The following is a 14,220-nucleotide window of genomic DNA, read 5'->3' on the forward strand; positions in this document are numbered from 1 at the left end:
TACTTAGAATAAGGCATGTTTCCACTATCCCATTGAGACAAGAAGATCTACATGGCCTTTAACAGAGTGAGATATCAGGAAACACACGTTCATGGTTAAGCCCAATCATGTAGGAGATGCGTCATGGGAAATCCTGCACTGCCGAGCCAAAATAAATGTTTCAGAAACCTTTACTAGTTTTTTTTTTTTGAAGAGCTGATGTTTTGCATTGTTTACTGCTAATCCCGACAGGTGGATCTTTAATAATAATGATAATAATACAAAAATAAACAAGCCAAGTTCGAAATAAGTGCAGTTAACCCTATCCCACTACATCAAGACAAAAGCCTTTGCTGTTCGAAATGTTTCCGCCCACATTCAGGCACCGCCCACACAACTGGGTCACCAGTCACCACACAGGCGCACATGCAGAGATTCTGTAGGAGCTCACTGACGTGTCTCCCGAGGAACACCCGTGTTGGGCTTCTGTAGATCTAAGCGTGAGCACACACATTGTGTGTGTGTGCGTGTGTGTATAGAGCGTGGGCGCATTTTAGCATTAACGTGACATAAACAGAACAGGAAGCTGCTTGGATCAGCTCAATTTATTAACTGCTTTCAGATTGAGCTGTGTTTTTAAGACTGCCTCTATAAATAAACTGTTTTTAAGTTGTTAGCTTGCTTATATAAAGTTTAATGGCAATCATAAATTAAAATGGGTAGTAATATATGTAAATAGCCTACTAAAGTCACCAGGGACGTCTTTAAGTGCCGCCTTAAAATGTTATATATCTAAATAATATTATATCTAAAATTCAATGTAAATGTATTGATATTTTATACTTACATTTTACATGGGGAAGGAAAAAATAGAGATGGAAGGAAAAATAATTTCAATGCTTTTGCCTTTGCTTCATAGGCTTTGCTTACATACATTTTGTGTTACCTGAAGAAAATTGGCATTAGTTTGCAAAAACATTTCTCTCGCAAATGTAATATAGTTTCCTCCCAAAATAGTGTGAGACAATACAAATCTTTTGCAAGAAAATGTGAAAGCATTGAATTATAATCTTTCCTTTGTTTTTCTTCTCCATTAACATGCTTATGTTATGACCAAGTGAAGAGAAAAATTTGTGAACTAAATTTTTCCAGTTTGGTCTTTATTTGTAGAACGATTTCACAAAGACAAGACACAAAAGAGTTAAACACGACACATGTGCATAGAAAAAGACACAACAGACTAGCATAGCTAACTAACAAAACACCCATGTGTGAAGAAAAAAATCACAGTCACAATGTAACAGTTAACGTTTACTGACAGCCAGATACACAATATTGTATGCTGAGAATTAAGGCCTGTTCACCCCAAGGCCGATAACTATAACAATTAAGATCTAGTTCTAAAAATCCTTCTAAATATAAAAGAATAGCAGAGTTCACACCACAGCTATAACGATAATGGCACAGAGAAACGATATCGTTGGAATCACTTTCAGAACTATTTTCTTTTCCAGCTGAAGAACAATAAAACAATGACAGCCAATCAGAATCCACCAGATTTAAAGCACTCTAGAATTTAAAGCGGCAGACGACAAAACTGCAGCATGCGCTTAGAATAAACAGAGCGATATCGTCCGCTGGTGTGGATGCTAATACATTTATCGATATATTTATATTTATAGTTACCGTTTTTGGTGTGAATGGGCCTTGCTGGTTTCTGGTAACAAATACAGAACACAATTTTTTTCTAGTACTTAAGTGACGCAATCACAAAAACGCGTGAAGCTAATTCTACATATTCAGTATTTTACGCGGTACACGTTAAGTTCATCCGCACTGACAAACCGATACGAACAGATGAATGTCATCATTTAACTTTAAAATGATCAACTAATCTAAGGACTACACAACCGTTTTCTACGAAACCTCAGTTGGGGAGTGCTTCTGTTGAATAACGAATAGTTTAAATAAAAATAGTTTACGAATAAGACATGCAATCAAATAAACAAACAGATTATGTACAAAAAGATGCGCAGTCACAAATATACTCTTAGACAATTTCTCTGTGTACACCGACTGCAAGACGTTCATTTTTTTTGTTATATTATTAGAAATAAAAATAATTTTTATAAAATCAAAATCAAAATAAATTGATCTCTGGGCATTTACAGTTCTTAAGGCCACACAGTTTCAGTACTATATCCACTGAGCAAACAAAACGTAGGTTTCATTCAGAGGCTGAAGATGTTATCTGGAGTCCTCTGGTTCTGATTTGATGATCTTCTTGTCCAGAAGCCTGAGCTCTTTTTGAGACCCATTTTCTGAAATAAAAAGGCAATGGATTACAATCAAAGACTTTAGATATACAAAGATGGTGCACTCATTTTACTATGAATAGGAGAAAGTGCAACGTGCAATATGGCGGAATAAGTCCCGCCTTCTAAATAAAAGAGCCAATCGCCAATTGGTAAAGTCATTACGTCACTGCTGCTGCCTTTACAAGATGGTCTAACCTGAAAAATAATATTTTTTTTTGTCATGATTGTTTTGAGGCAATTGTCAGATTTAATTGGTGATTTCAAATCGTTTCAAGGCGTTTCAAATATGGCCGGTGAGTGAAATGACGTAATGTCGCAATTAATTTGTTTAATATGTATCAATTGGTTAGCTTGCTTGCATAGAGTTAAATGGCTATGAAGAAATGTGTGGAATCAAGATTCAAGAGACTTCAAATTTCAAAGTTCTAGAATGAGGCATTAGTCAAATCAAGCAAAATAATAAATATTTAGCTAACAAATATTTATCAACATTAATGATAAAACTATTTAATGCATTTTAAACTATAGTTAATGCATTAACAAACAATGAGCAATATATTTGCTACAGTATTTATTCATCTCTTTTTTACGTTAGTTAATAAAAATACAAATGTTCATTGTTAGTTTATGTTAGCTCAGGTTCATTAACTATTAGCATATATAACTTTTGATTTTAATAAAGTATTAGTAAATGTTGAAATAACTGAGATTTAATAAATCCTTTAGTATTTTTCATTGTTAGTTCATGATAACAAATACATTTAATTAATGTCAACTTTCTGTAAAGTGTTATCAAAATAAATAATAAAAATACTGCAGCGACAACAACAGTACTGGGTGGAAACTTTTGCACTATAAAATGATCCCTGAACCCTGAATTTATTTCGATTTAATTTGTTGGATGTATTGGGAAAGGTCTACATAATATCTTTCAAAATAATTAGTAGTTTCTGTAATTTCAGCAGTTTTAAAAACAAGTAAAATTGCATAAACCTTAAACCTCACTGCCTCAATTCTCGCATCAGAACACTTTCAATATGTTGGAATTTTCAATACATTTCAGCCATTTCCAGTAAACAAAAGCATATCGTAAGTGTTTACGACAAAATAAAGGATGGTACTTTTTACTGTTTCAAATCTATATCACCGAATAGACAGTTGAGGGTATTAAATGTATTTTTCAAATATTCAAATTAGTTCAAACGACCAGTGTGCTCAGTAAATGACACTGATTGACATCAGGTTCTGCCCACATTGGGGCGGAAGAAAAAACCCGAAACGTCAAAAAGACGAGTAAATCCTCACCCCCTTCCTCACCTACTCGCGGCGCACTAACGCAGCTTGCGCAGGCAGGTAGGAGTTTCAGAGAGAAAGTGCTACATTCAGAGGACATTTGCATGCAAGAGATTGCATACATTACAAAAAGTTCTCTGAAGCCCCGCTGATACGTGCGGTACGTTGACACATCGGGGTTTAATGGAGCGATGTAGGTGTCAGTGTGACAGGATGATACTGAGATAAACCTGTACTAATCCAGGCTACAACATGAATGCAAATACATGGTCCAACAAGACCCATTTTATTATGTACACCATTTTTGAGTTGGTTCTTTGAAGATTACAGCTCTGCCTAGACAGCATTTGAAGGCTGTTCCAAAAGGTAGGCGGAAACGTTACGCTGCCTTCTGAAATCCCACATTTTGGCCAAATTATAAGGCAGAACCACATGTATATTTGTGAATAGTCTGGGAATCCCAGAATGCATTGCGACTAGAGAGAAGCTGCACACAGTGTGTCACAGGAATTTCTGCTTATTTAGATGATATTATTGAGCTGAATCAGGACATATTGAATGCATTAATAGAAAAACTACTGCAATATAGTTATTACTGATTATATCTGCATATGCCTATAATTTTTTTCCAGATTAGTCACTTAGGAGGTTACATTTTAAATAAGATGTTGCTGCTTATGTACACTAAGTTTGGGGCCAGTAAGATTTTTAAAATGTTTATGAAAGAACTAATTTTTGCTCACCAAGGCTGCATTTATTTGACACATTATTATGATTTAAAGTAACTGTTTTTTATTTGAATATGTTTTAAAATGCAATTTATTACTGTGATGCAAAGCTGAATTTTCAGCATCATTACTCCAGACTTCAGTCACATGACCGTTCAGAAATCATTCTAATATGATGATTTTATGCTCAAGAAACATCATTTTAATGTTTAAAACACTTGTGCAGCTTAATATTTTTGTGGAAACAATGATGCGTTTTGTTCAAGATTCTTGAACAGCATTCACTTATTAAAATTCTTTTGTCAAAAAATCTTTACTGTCAATTTTGATCAATTGAATGCATATTTGCTGAATAAAAGTATTCCTTACTTAATTCTTTCTTTTTTTTAATCTAACTGACCCAACTTTTGAACTGTAGTGTTTGGCAGCACACTAGGTTTTGGAATAGAACTTCTGGATGGAAAGTTCTTGAAGTTACATTAAAGGTTCTTCAGATTCTAGGTTCTTCAAAGAACCTGTAAATAGATGGTTTTCTAAAAAACTAGAAAATAAAAAGTTCTTTGAGGAACTTCGAAAGGTTCTCCTTTGACACCAGGCAGAACAACACTTTTTAGTTCCAATTGGAATGTAAATTTCTCAAAGTAAAGTTAGACTACACAACAGAACAGATACATTTATTATGCGGTATTTTTCTTTTCTAGCTTCACTTAATAGTAATCGCTAGCTCAAAGTTGTGAAGAATCTGTCTCTAACCTGTGGCTGTCGTCATTCTCTCCTCAGAGTTCTGCTGGTTATGATGTCGTTCCTCTGCGTTCTGTTTGTGATGTCGCTTCAGCTCATTGGCCAATTGCCTGCCCAGCGGAACATCGGTCAGACGCAAGTTTAGGGGTCTCTCGCCTGCATTTAAGCAAAAAAAGGTACATATACTCAAACCAATGATACAAACAATTGCAACAGTTACAAACTAATAGTACTCAAATAAGGAGAAATGTACCAGACAGATGTGAGAGACTGCTGTTGCAGTTCTGAGCGGTGGGAGCGAGGTATTTCAGTGCCACTGTTGGAATCCGCCAGTCCAACGATTTCAATCTCTCCTGGATGGCAGCGTCACGCAAGAGCTCCACCTGCTTGGTCAGCAGAGAGTCCAGCTGTCCCTACACACACACAAACACTGAATGTGAACTGAACAGGAAAATGTTCACAAAAAGGTTTCAAAAAGGTGACGTTTTCCAACAACTTGAAAGCTAACATTTCAAACAAATATATATTCAAAATAATGTTTCAAACAAAGTAAAAACAACTACAAAACAAAACCTAAAACATTCAAACAAACATTGTTTCCGAACAAACTGAGGTTCAAGCAACTTTAAAACAAAACATTTACTACAAACATTGTTTGAAGTTCTAACAATTCTAAAATAAACATTCAAAGCTCTTTCAAATAATGATTCTGTTGAAAAAAAAGCTTTCAAAAAAATACTTCTAAAAACAAATTTCAAACAACATTAAAGGTGCAGTATGTAATATTGACAGCTAGTAGCTAAAATGGGTTCTGAAGTCAAAAAGTTTTCTCCCGCCCCCTCCTTCTCAGACTCGACACGCTGGTTGCCAGATTGAGGACACGCAACAAAAATGAGCGCAATTAAGGAGACTTACACACTGCAAGTTGATGAGTTGAATTATCCGCATTTTAATATGCCTCTGGATATAAAGCTTTTTAGATGGAGGCTGATGCTTTTTAGGTCGGGTAGAATCTGTAATTTCTGACGCAGTTTGTTTGCTAGCTTCCATCGCTATACACAGCGTTTTCCGCCAACTGGCAACCTGGGATGTCGAAATACTATTGGGTAAATTGGGAGTGGCCGAGATCACACAGACCAAAACAAGAACAGACATTCCGACACGGAACTCACATTTCAAAGTAGATCAACAAGTATGTGAACTTAGAATATTTCCAAAATATCTGCAAATATATTAATTTTGTGCTTTATTAAAATAAATAAATAAATAACTTTAGTAATAAAAAATTACATACACCTTCGAAACAAAGTTAAAATAACTTTGAAACTACCTTTCAAAAATGTAAAATTAACTTTCAGACAAAACTTTAAACACTCAAACATTGTTTCCAAACAGAGTTAAAGCAAACTTTGAAACAAAAGACGTTAAAATGAAAAATAAAAGCTCAAACAATGTTGAAACAAAGTTCAAAGTCAAACAACAAGTCAAACAAACATTTAAACACTGAAACAAAAGTTTTAAACAAATCATGCATATGACAGACATCATGTTTTGCGATACATCAACTTAACGCAGACTCAAACTACCTGCAGACTATGTCTGATCGTCTCGTCTCCTTTAGATTTGGCGATTGCAAGCTGCTCTCTCACCGTGTCCTGGCGTGAATGAAGAACGTGAAGGGCCTCCTGTAGATCGTAGACACCGTCCTAAGAGAAAGTGTCAAAAAGTGAAAGAGGGATGAGCTCTTGGGAAACTTTCATTAAAACTAGCAGACAGGAGTGAGAGAGTTTTATATCTCCATGATGGCTTGATTTATTTGCATCTCTGGTGCAAACATGACATTTACACAAATGAGTCATCACATCTGTAGTCCACGGTGACTGAGGAGGTAAGTCATGCTGCTGGCGAGATGAACCATCCAAATATTCATATTTTACACTTTTGTAGCATCTACCCCCCTCCACACACACACACACACACACACACACCACTTATAATGTCAAAGGTTTTTGGACAATTTTTATTTATTTATTTAATTATTTAGTTTATGACCATTTTCCCCCTCTCTCTGAGCCAAGAAACACACTCTACACAATCACGCAAACATATTATTCGCATAATTCAATAATTTATATAACATTTGTTGTACAAATACATACAGATAAAATATAAGAGTTATAATAAAGCTAAAATAATTTTTTTTTCAAATAATATTAACTTTTTGGTTCTTGAATACATAAAATCCTGCAGACATTTTTTGTTCATTTTTCCTACAATTGTTTTAAAACCTCAAAGCTCATTAACCTCAAATATAAAATATATATTAAAGCTAAATAAATATAGTATTTATGTTTTATTTAAAAGTAGTATTAAAATAATATTATAATATTTTTATTTGGAAACACAAAATCTTAAAGAACAATTTTAGTGTAAATTGTTCATAAAACCGTTTTAAAACCATCAATCCCATTGACCCCAAATATAAGATGTACAGTACAGTAGAGCTTAAAACATATAGTTTATATATAAGTATAGTTTATATATAATTCTATACATAAAAGAAGAATGATACATTTGTGTAAATTGTTCATAAATCCTTTTAAAAAATAAAACAGTCATCAAATATTCTGTAAGAGGCATAGTGAATATTTTTTTTCACAGTTGGTTTCAGTATTAGCATTATTATAATTTTTTTCTTTTTGAGTTATTAGATGCATACAATTATGAAAAACAATCCATTGGTCCTTTTTTGAATGTTTTAAACTTCAAATACACTTAAAAATACTAACGATTAATAATAATACTTTTTTCTGCCATGGCAACGTTCCGGTTTGTTTCTCACCAGTATTTATCTTGTTATTCTAACAGATTGTCACCTTTGAACAAATTTTCACTTCGTGTCGCCCCTTGACAACCTCCGCATTTTCCTCTGAGGTCATCACGCATGTGTGTGTGTGTGTGTGTGTGTGTGTGTGTGTGTGCGTGTGTGTGTCCACGTATGACGTAAGACTCAGGCAGAGACAGCCACAGCGATGCGTGGGTAATTCAGTAAGCACCCACAGGATGATGTCAATTATGTGTTTCGGTCCACTGTGTACTTCTTCTCCTGTGTGGATGAATATTCGTGCGTCTGTGTACTAAGCTTTTCTTTATCCAGAGAACCCAACAAAACAACTTCCGTCAAAAACGAGTTTTTCTAAAATTAAATACATAGAGTTTTAATTTGACGTCTTGAGAGTTTTGTTTGCTACCATTTTGTTGACTTAGAGGCCTCATAGAGATACGAAAACAGCGATATCATTTACTTTTAGATGTTCACCCAGAGGCGCAGAACGTTGCTCAAGGGAAAAAGCTGTGAACGCGACATTTCGGAGTGAATCATGACAGTAATTACTCTCCTGAGATTATTAACAGAGAGAGTGCACACACAAACACAGCATTAATTCAAACACAATGGGAAGGCGGCTGGCAATAAATATCATGACAAGAATGCAAAACTAATAAATAAGTCCCGAGAAACCACCTGGAGCTCGAAATGATTACAAAGCTCAGGCGTCTCATGCAAATAAAGCAAGTTGTCGTAGTTGGGTTTATGAATATGAACTGAATCTACAGAACTTGTTTAAACTTACCTCAGATTTGATTCTCTTGGGAGATGGTTCATCTTCATCACCGCAGTGGGACCTAAAATAATGATTTATTTTCAGTTTCCCACTTATTTTTTACACCATAAAAAATCATTGTTTATCAAAAAGATGGTGCCTGTATGAATAAATGAAGAGCATGAAAATATATAAAACTAAAAGCAAAAAATGGTCAAAATCAAATAGGTTTTGTGACTAATAAAATGCTGATGTGCTCTAAACAGTTGACTCAAAGGCCCTGTTTACACCTGGTATTAAGATGCGTTTTGGTCAATCGATCACAAGTGGGCGACGCTAAATACAGGTTTAAACGGTATCTAAAACGTTGTGAGCTTGTCCACTTTCGACCACTTCAGAGGTAGTCGAAAACGGATTCGACCGGATTGCTTTCGTTAGGGTTAGGGTCACAAACAGTCACAAAAGACCTCCTGCTTTCCACCTACTGACCTAATTCGTGAACAATATGGGAAGCGCGCTAGCCAGACGGGATTTAAACTTTGTCGGCTGAAGACCCAAGTTTGGTTTGAAGATAAATATACGTAGCAAGCACAATGTTCTCTCACCATTCCTGATTTCTAACAGACAGCAGAAACTAAAGCTGCTGTTCTCCGTATGTGTTTTCGTCGTATCCGGGCACGTTCATATGTAAATTGCATACTTTATTTTATCCGTTATAGATCAAAAGAAAAAACCCATACAAACCCATAAGATCTGAAAAAGCCCATGCATTTACTTGCCCATAGACCCTCCCCTCGATGAAATCATGACAGAAGTGGTTGAAAGTGGACAACAGAAACAGATTAAAACACCAGTTGAAAACGGGTATGTCTCCCTCATTTACTTGTGATCCGATCGACCTTAACGCATCTTAATATCGGGTGTAGACAGGGCCAAAACGCCTTTAAAAATTAATACGGGACAATAGACAAGGTCAAAAGGTTGAATTCAAATTTTTGTCCAATAAAATGCTCTTTAGAATGACAATGTCCCTCCCACAATTTTCGGGACTACTATATAAACAAAAGCAAGCCCTTCGATAATGTCAACCAAGTGAAGGGTTAATACACAATTAAAAAAAAAAAATTCTATAGAATCAAGTGAAGAATTGAAGAAATTGTGCCTTACCTGCTTGTCCTGCGGGTGTATTTGTAGGTAACTTCACGTGAAATCTGCCTGGCCAATGAGAAAAGCTCGTCTCTTCGGGTGAGCAACGAGAGATCTTTCATGCACAGCTGAGCAGATGCTTCATTCACCGTTAGCTACGCAATAAATGAAACAACAATGAAAACGTCAAATGTTTAGAATCTTACGGAACAACAATTTCTGTTAATCGGCACAATTATTGTCTGATGCGGCAATCCCAATATCTTAGCATTCACCCCAACCAGAGGAATCAAACCAACCTCGTGCATCGTAAGTTGCCGGCCGTCCCGCCTCTTGGAATCGAACCGCCCATAGATGGCGCTGTATTTCCGAATCTCCACCTCCTTCTGCGGATCGTCTTCGTTCATCTCGCAGATGTGGCCAATCATCTTGCTGAGCTTCTTATTGGCACGCACGTGTTCTTTGACTTCCGTGAGGTCGCTCTTGGGCAACGTTTGGGATAGTCGCTCTACACACTCCATCACGCACTGGACGGCGGTGGAATCGAGAGTTTCGAGAGCGTCATGTGGAGAACACGGGGAACAGGCTCCAGATGGAGATAGGCTGTGCTCGCTCTCGCTTCCCCAGAAACGACTCTCGCCTGCCCCTTGCAGTGGGGAGCAGCCTGGCGTCCCGTCCCTGCTGAGATCCAGCCTTCCAGGACTGGGGCTTGTGGGTAATAATGCCCTGGGAACCGCAAGCTGGTTCTGTTGCCCATTGCTGTGGATGCCCGGGGAACTTTCGGGTAGCTTGTACACCGGTATACTGCAAACGGGAAGAGATGTCAATGGTTGGTTGAAGAGGGAAGGGTTGGTGACCCAATCCCGTAGAGACTTCTGGAGCCTCCGAACATGGAGGGGTTTGGTCGCCATTCCAACAAGGGCCATGATCTCGAGGAACTCTTCCTCGCCAGCCTCGCAGAGCTGCTGCACATCGTCGCCACCCTGCTGGATGAAGGCTTCGTAGTAGCAGAGCAAGTTTGCCTTCTGCAGGATCCGGTACAGTTGTAGCTCACCCAAGGAACGTGGCAGAACCACTGACATGGCTACACATGCAAACACACAGAGTAAAACAGCACTGTCATTCCAAGCTTCTTATCGATAATGTTGGAAGTCAACATGTTATTTATTTCACAGGAAAGGTCTGTGAACTCATAGTACGCCTGTCACAGTTTGTCTACAGTAGTCATTCATGAAGCCGACGTGTTTCTGTTTATAACGTGAATTGTAAAGGAGAATGACAACAAGAGCATTTACTCATTGCTTACTGACCATGGTGGGAAAAACAATTATTAAGCAACCCGCAATGGACAAATGACTGCCAAAACAGTTGAAGGGAACATTTGCTGCCCAAAGATACAGAGTTAAACAATGTAACTAATAATTAAGAAAGAAACATTAATAATTCTGATTTAGCGCACACAGTTTTGACTGGAATAGACCTTAGGGTAGCACAATATTACAGTTTTGACAGGAATGAAAACTATTAGCAATTGCTTAAGTTAAGTGGTCTAAATGTTTTTATTTATCCTCTGTGGAAGGCGTAGGACCATAAAATATTCATCCAATCATTGCATTCAGACCAAATGCAATGATTGGACTGTCCATCCTGCCTGTCAACATATGTATTTTCATACCTCTGCTCACCCTGCTGTAAGTCTATCCCTCACAGCCTCGTTTTCATCCACGTAAAATTCTATATGACACCTCCAGTTTTACTGTCCAGTCAGATGGTCACATAATGTTTATTCACACAAGTTGCAAACTTTCATGGATTTGAAGCTCAAATTTGATCTAAAAATCCGGCATCTTTAGAGAGCTAGAACTCAATGCAACCTCTGTCCGACTCTCAATCAGAAATGAATGACTTCAAATGGAAACTAATGACCAATGTATGTTCTTTTGCTTGTAGTAAGTGGTGAAAAGACGGCTTATTGTTGCTTTTTAACGTTGAATTAACATATTAACAATGAAAAACATGTACACTTTACCTTTAAGTAGTTATTTAGCAGATGTTTTCATTCAAAATGAGTTATTATATGCTAATTACAGGTACAATCCACTAACAGGTGCTTTCAATACAGGTACAAGCACAGCCTGGGTTGTTTGAGTGTCTTGCTAAAGTGACCAGATCTTTTATCATAACATCACATTAAAAATGTTGCAAGAAGGCTGTGTCACATAAGTTCATACTGATGCAAACACAACAGTGCATTACATTATTCTTCACACAAGCATGGACAGGTTCCTGCAAACTCTCCTGAGAAGATCTCAAACTATTGCTTCACATGCACTTGGGAATCTCTAAGAGACCAATGCATCCAAATAACTAGGATACTGAGTTAGTTCAAATCAAGATGCATTGACAGTCTAGCCTCCCCATCTGAATGTTTACGTATGAAATGTTTATATTAGTCCTCGAGTTTACGTACCTCTCTTTCGGAGCTGGTGCGCGCGACTGCTCCCGGTGCTCGCCGCTGTCTCGAGGCAGTGCTCCGCCTCTCGCGCAGGAGAGAAAGTGCGTTGAAGACTCATCGTTGCTGTCTCCCTCTCGCGCTGTCTTTCTCTCTCTTGTGCGGGGATATTCCGATGTAAGCTGCATTGCTCTCTAACTCCCACGCGCCGGCTTGACGCAAATCCTCGCGTGGGCGGCGCTGTGCGCGTGGGACCGAATACCGAGAGAGAGAGAGAGAGAGAGAGAGAGAGAGAGAGAGAGAGAGAGAGAAGACCTGAGCGGTCACACACACGGTAAAATATTCACATTCATGATGACATATTGAAGAATATTAAGCGGTAATACAGTTTTTTTCCGACACGATCCCACACATCCTTCAGTACACCATATGAAGTTTTTTTTTTTGTGGTGTCCATGTTCGTTCATGTAAATAAGGGAAACCTGCGCAGATTGTCGCACATTTTACCACAGTGAATGTTTATCATGATATGTTTACTTTTGAAAGTCAGTAGGCCTATCTGTGAAAATAGATAAAATAGAATAGAAAAGTGTTGTAACAATTTGTTGTAAATACATGATTTAAAGTTTGTGCCTCATAAAATGTGGTTGAATATACGCGGTAAAATAGCGATTTCCAGCGAATAGGGATTCAACGATTTTCAACGAATAGCGATTTCAATTTTGACAAAATAGCACCAACACAAAATATTTATTTTAAGTACTTATTCAATGTAATGACTGCTACTAGTGTTATGAAATTATGTCATGTTACTTTTATTTTAGTTTTCATAAACGCATGCTGTAATGTCAAAACCCTTGCAACATTTTTGCAACTTACAATGCGGTCGGATTTCTGCATTAATGCATTGTGTGACAATTTTTCTTGTCCCCAGACAGTAAACCCCACAGGAAATCCACTCACACTCTATTGTGTGCAAAATCCCCCTGAAACCCACCTCAGTAAACTGCTATATAAATGAATAATGGTCAGAAAGTTTTTCTCTTTCTTGCATCTCAGTAAAATTACAGCTTTAAATAAACACCTAAAACAACACCACAGCAGAATCTACCTATAAAGTTAAATAATGCTTTCTTCCCCCACACTGGCCTGAAAAAAACAACAAAACAAAAAAACGCACAAGCTGCATATTAAAATGAAATGTAATCATATATCTAAAAGGCTAAATCAGAGGGGTGCATCAGCAGCCTCCTATCTGCCAGAGAATCTTGAGCTATTTTAGGAAGGAGGTTGGGCACAGCGAACAGCCCCTGGGAGGAAGTGCGTGGTGGTTGCTGTGATCCCCCAGTTTTGTGTTAGTCTATTCCTCAAAACAAAAGCTTTTCCAAGTCATTTTCCATCCTGTGTGACAAAAAATGACAAGCGACAGCACCTTCACTGCAGTCACGGATCCTTTTACTAGAGTTTTGTAAAGTGTATCTGCTCTCAAGGGAATGCAATGTGACACACACACACACACACACACACACACACACACACACACACACACACACACACACACACACACACGGGTTAACGTTTTTTCAATGTGGGGAAATGTTATTTGAAAAAAAATGTCAAATTGCTTTTGTTGTTATATATATATATATATATATATATATATATATATAAACATCTCTACAGTTATTATGTGTGTGTTAATATATATATATATATATATATATATATATATATATATATATATACATATACATCATGCATGATCTTCTTCCTTTTTATATAGGAAATAGGTGACCTCTAACATAAGCATGAGAAACATAAGGAAAGAGAGGGAGAAAGAGAAAGGGGGGTGGTGATAAAAAAAACTAAGATTCCTTTAATTTGCTGAGCCTATCCGAGTCAAGCGTGTCTTCCTACTCAAACACGCCCACACACACTTGGCCGCCTACACATATATGCAC

At 37.2% G+C, this 14,220-nt stretch overlaps 1 protein-coding gene across 2 annotated transcripts; it reads right to left on the reverse strand.

The window, feature by feature from the left end:
- Window positions 1-1,122: 1,122 nt before the first annotated feature.
- Window positions 1,123-12,503, reverse strand: nab1a (NGFI-A binding protein 1a (EGR1 binding protein 1)). Of its 2 annotated transcripts, XM_077226196.1 has the most exons (9): window positions 12,278-12,469; window positions 10,107-10,891; window positions 9,829-9,962; window positions 8,692-8,743; window positions 6,646-6,765; window positions 5,975-6,142; window positions 5,313-5,472; window positions 5,072-5,215; window positions 1,123-2,300 (listed from the first exon to the last, which is right to left on the reverse strand). In XM_077226196.1, exons 1-9 carry the CDS (start codon window positions 12,378-12,380, stop codon window positions 2,227-2,229), a joined length of 1,740 nt encoding a protein of 579 aa, XP_077082311.1. In that variant the 5' UTR covers window positions 12,381-12,469; the 3' UTR covers window positions 1,123-2,226. The 2 variants fall into 2 exon arrangements, with proteins under 2 accessions (XP_077082311.1, XP_077082313.1); XM_077226198.1 differs by lacking the exon at window positions 5,975-6,142 and having other exon boundaries at window positions 12,278-12,503.
- Window positions 12,504-14,220: the final 1,717 nt, after the last annotated feature.

The sequence above is a fragment of the Siphateles boraxobius genome, unplaced genomic scaffold, assembly GCF_051911475.1.
Source record: "Siphateles boraxobius isolate OS27281-9 unplaced genomic scaffold, OSU_SipBor_1 13, whole genome shotgun sequence".
Classification (NCBI taxonomy): Eukaryota; Metazoa; Chordata; class Actinopteri; order Cypriniformes; family Leuciscidae; genus Siphateles; species Siphateles boraxobius.

Coding starts and splice junctions, on each gene's coding strand:
- nab1a (XM_077226196.1), bottom strand. CDS start 12,380: ATGAGTCTTCAACGCACTTTCTCTCCTGCGCGAGAGGCGGAGCACTGC. Junction 6,143..6,645: donor CGATCAGACATAGTCTGCAG/GTAGTTTGAGTC, acceptor TCGACATCCCAG/GTTGCCAGTTGGCGGAAAAC. Junction 5,473..5,974: donor AACTCATCAACTTGCAGTGT/GTAAGTCTCCTT, acceptor GTGTGTGTGTAG/GGACAGCTGGACTCTCTGCT.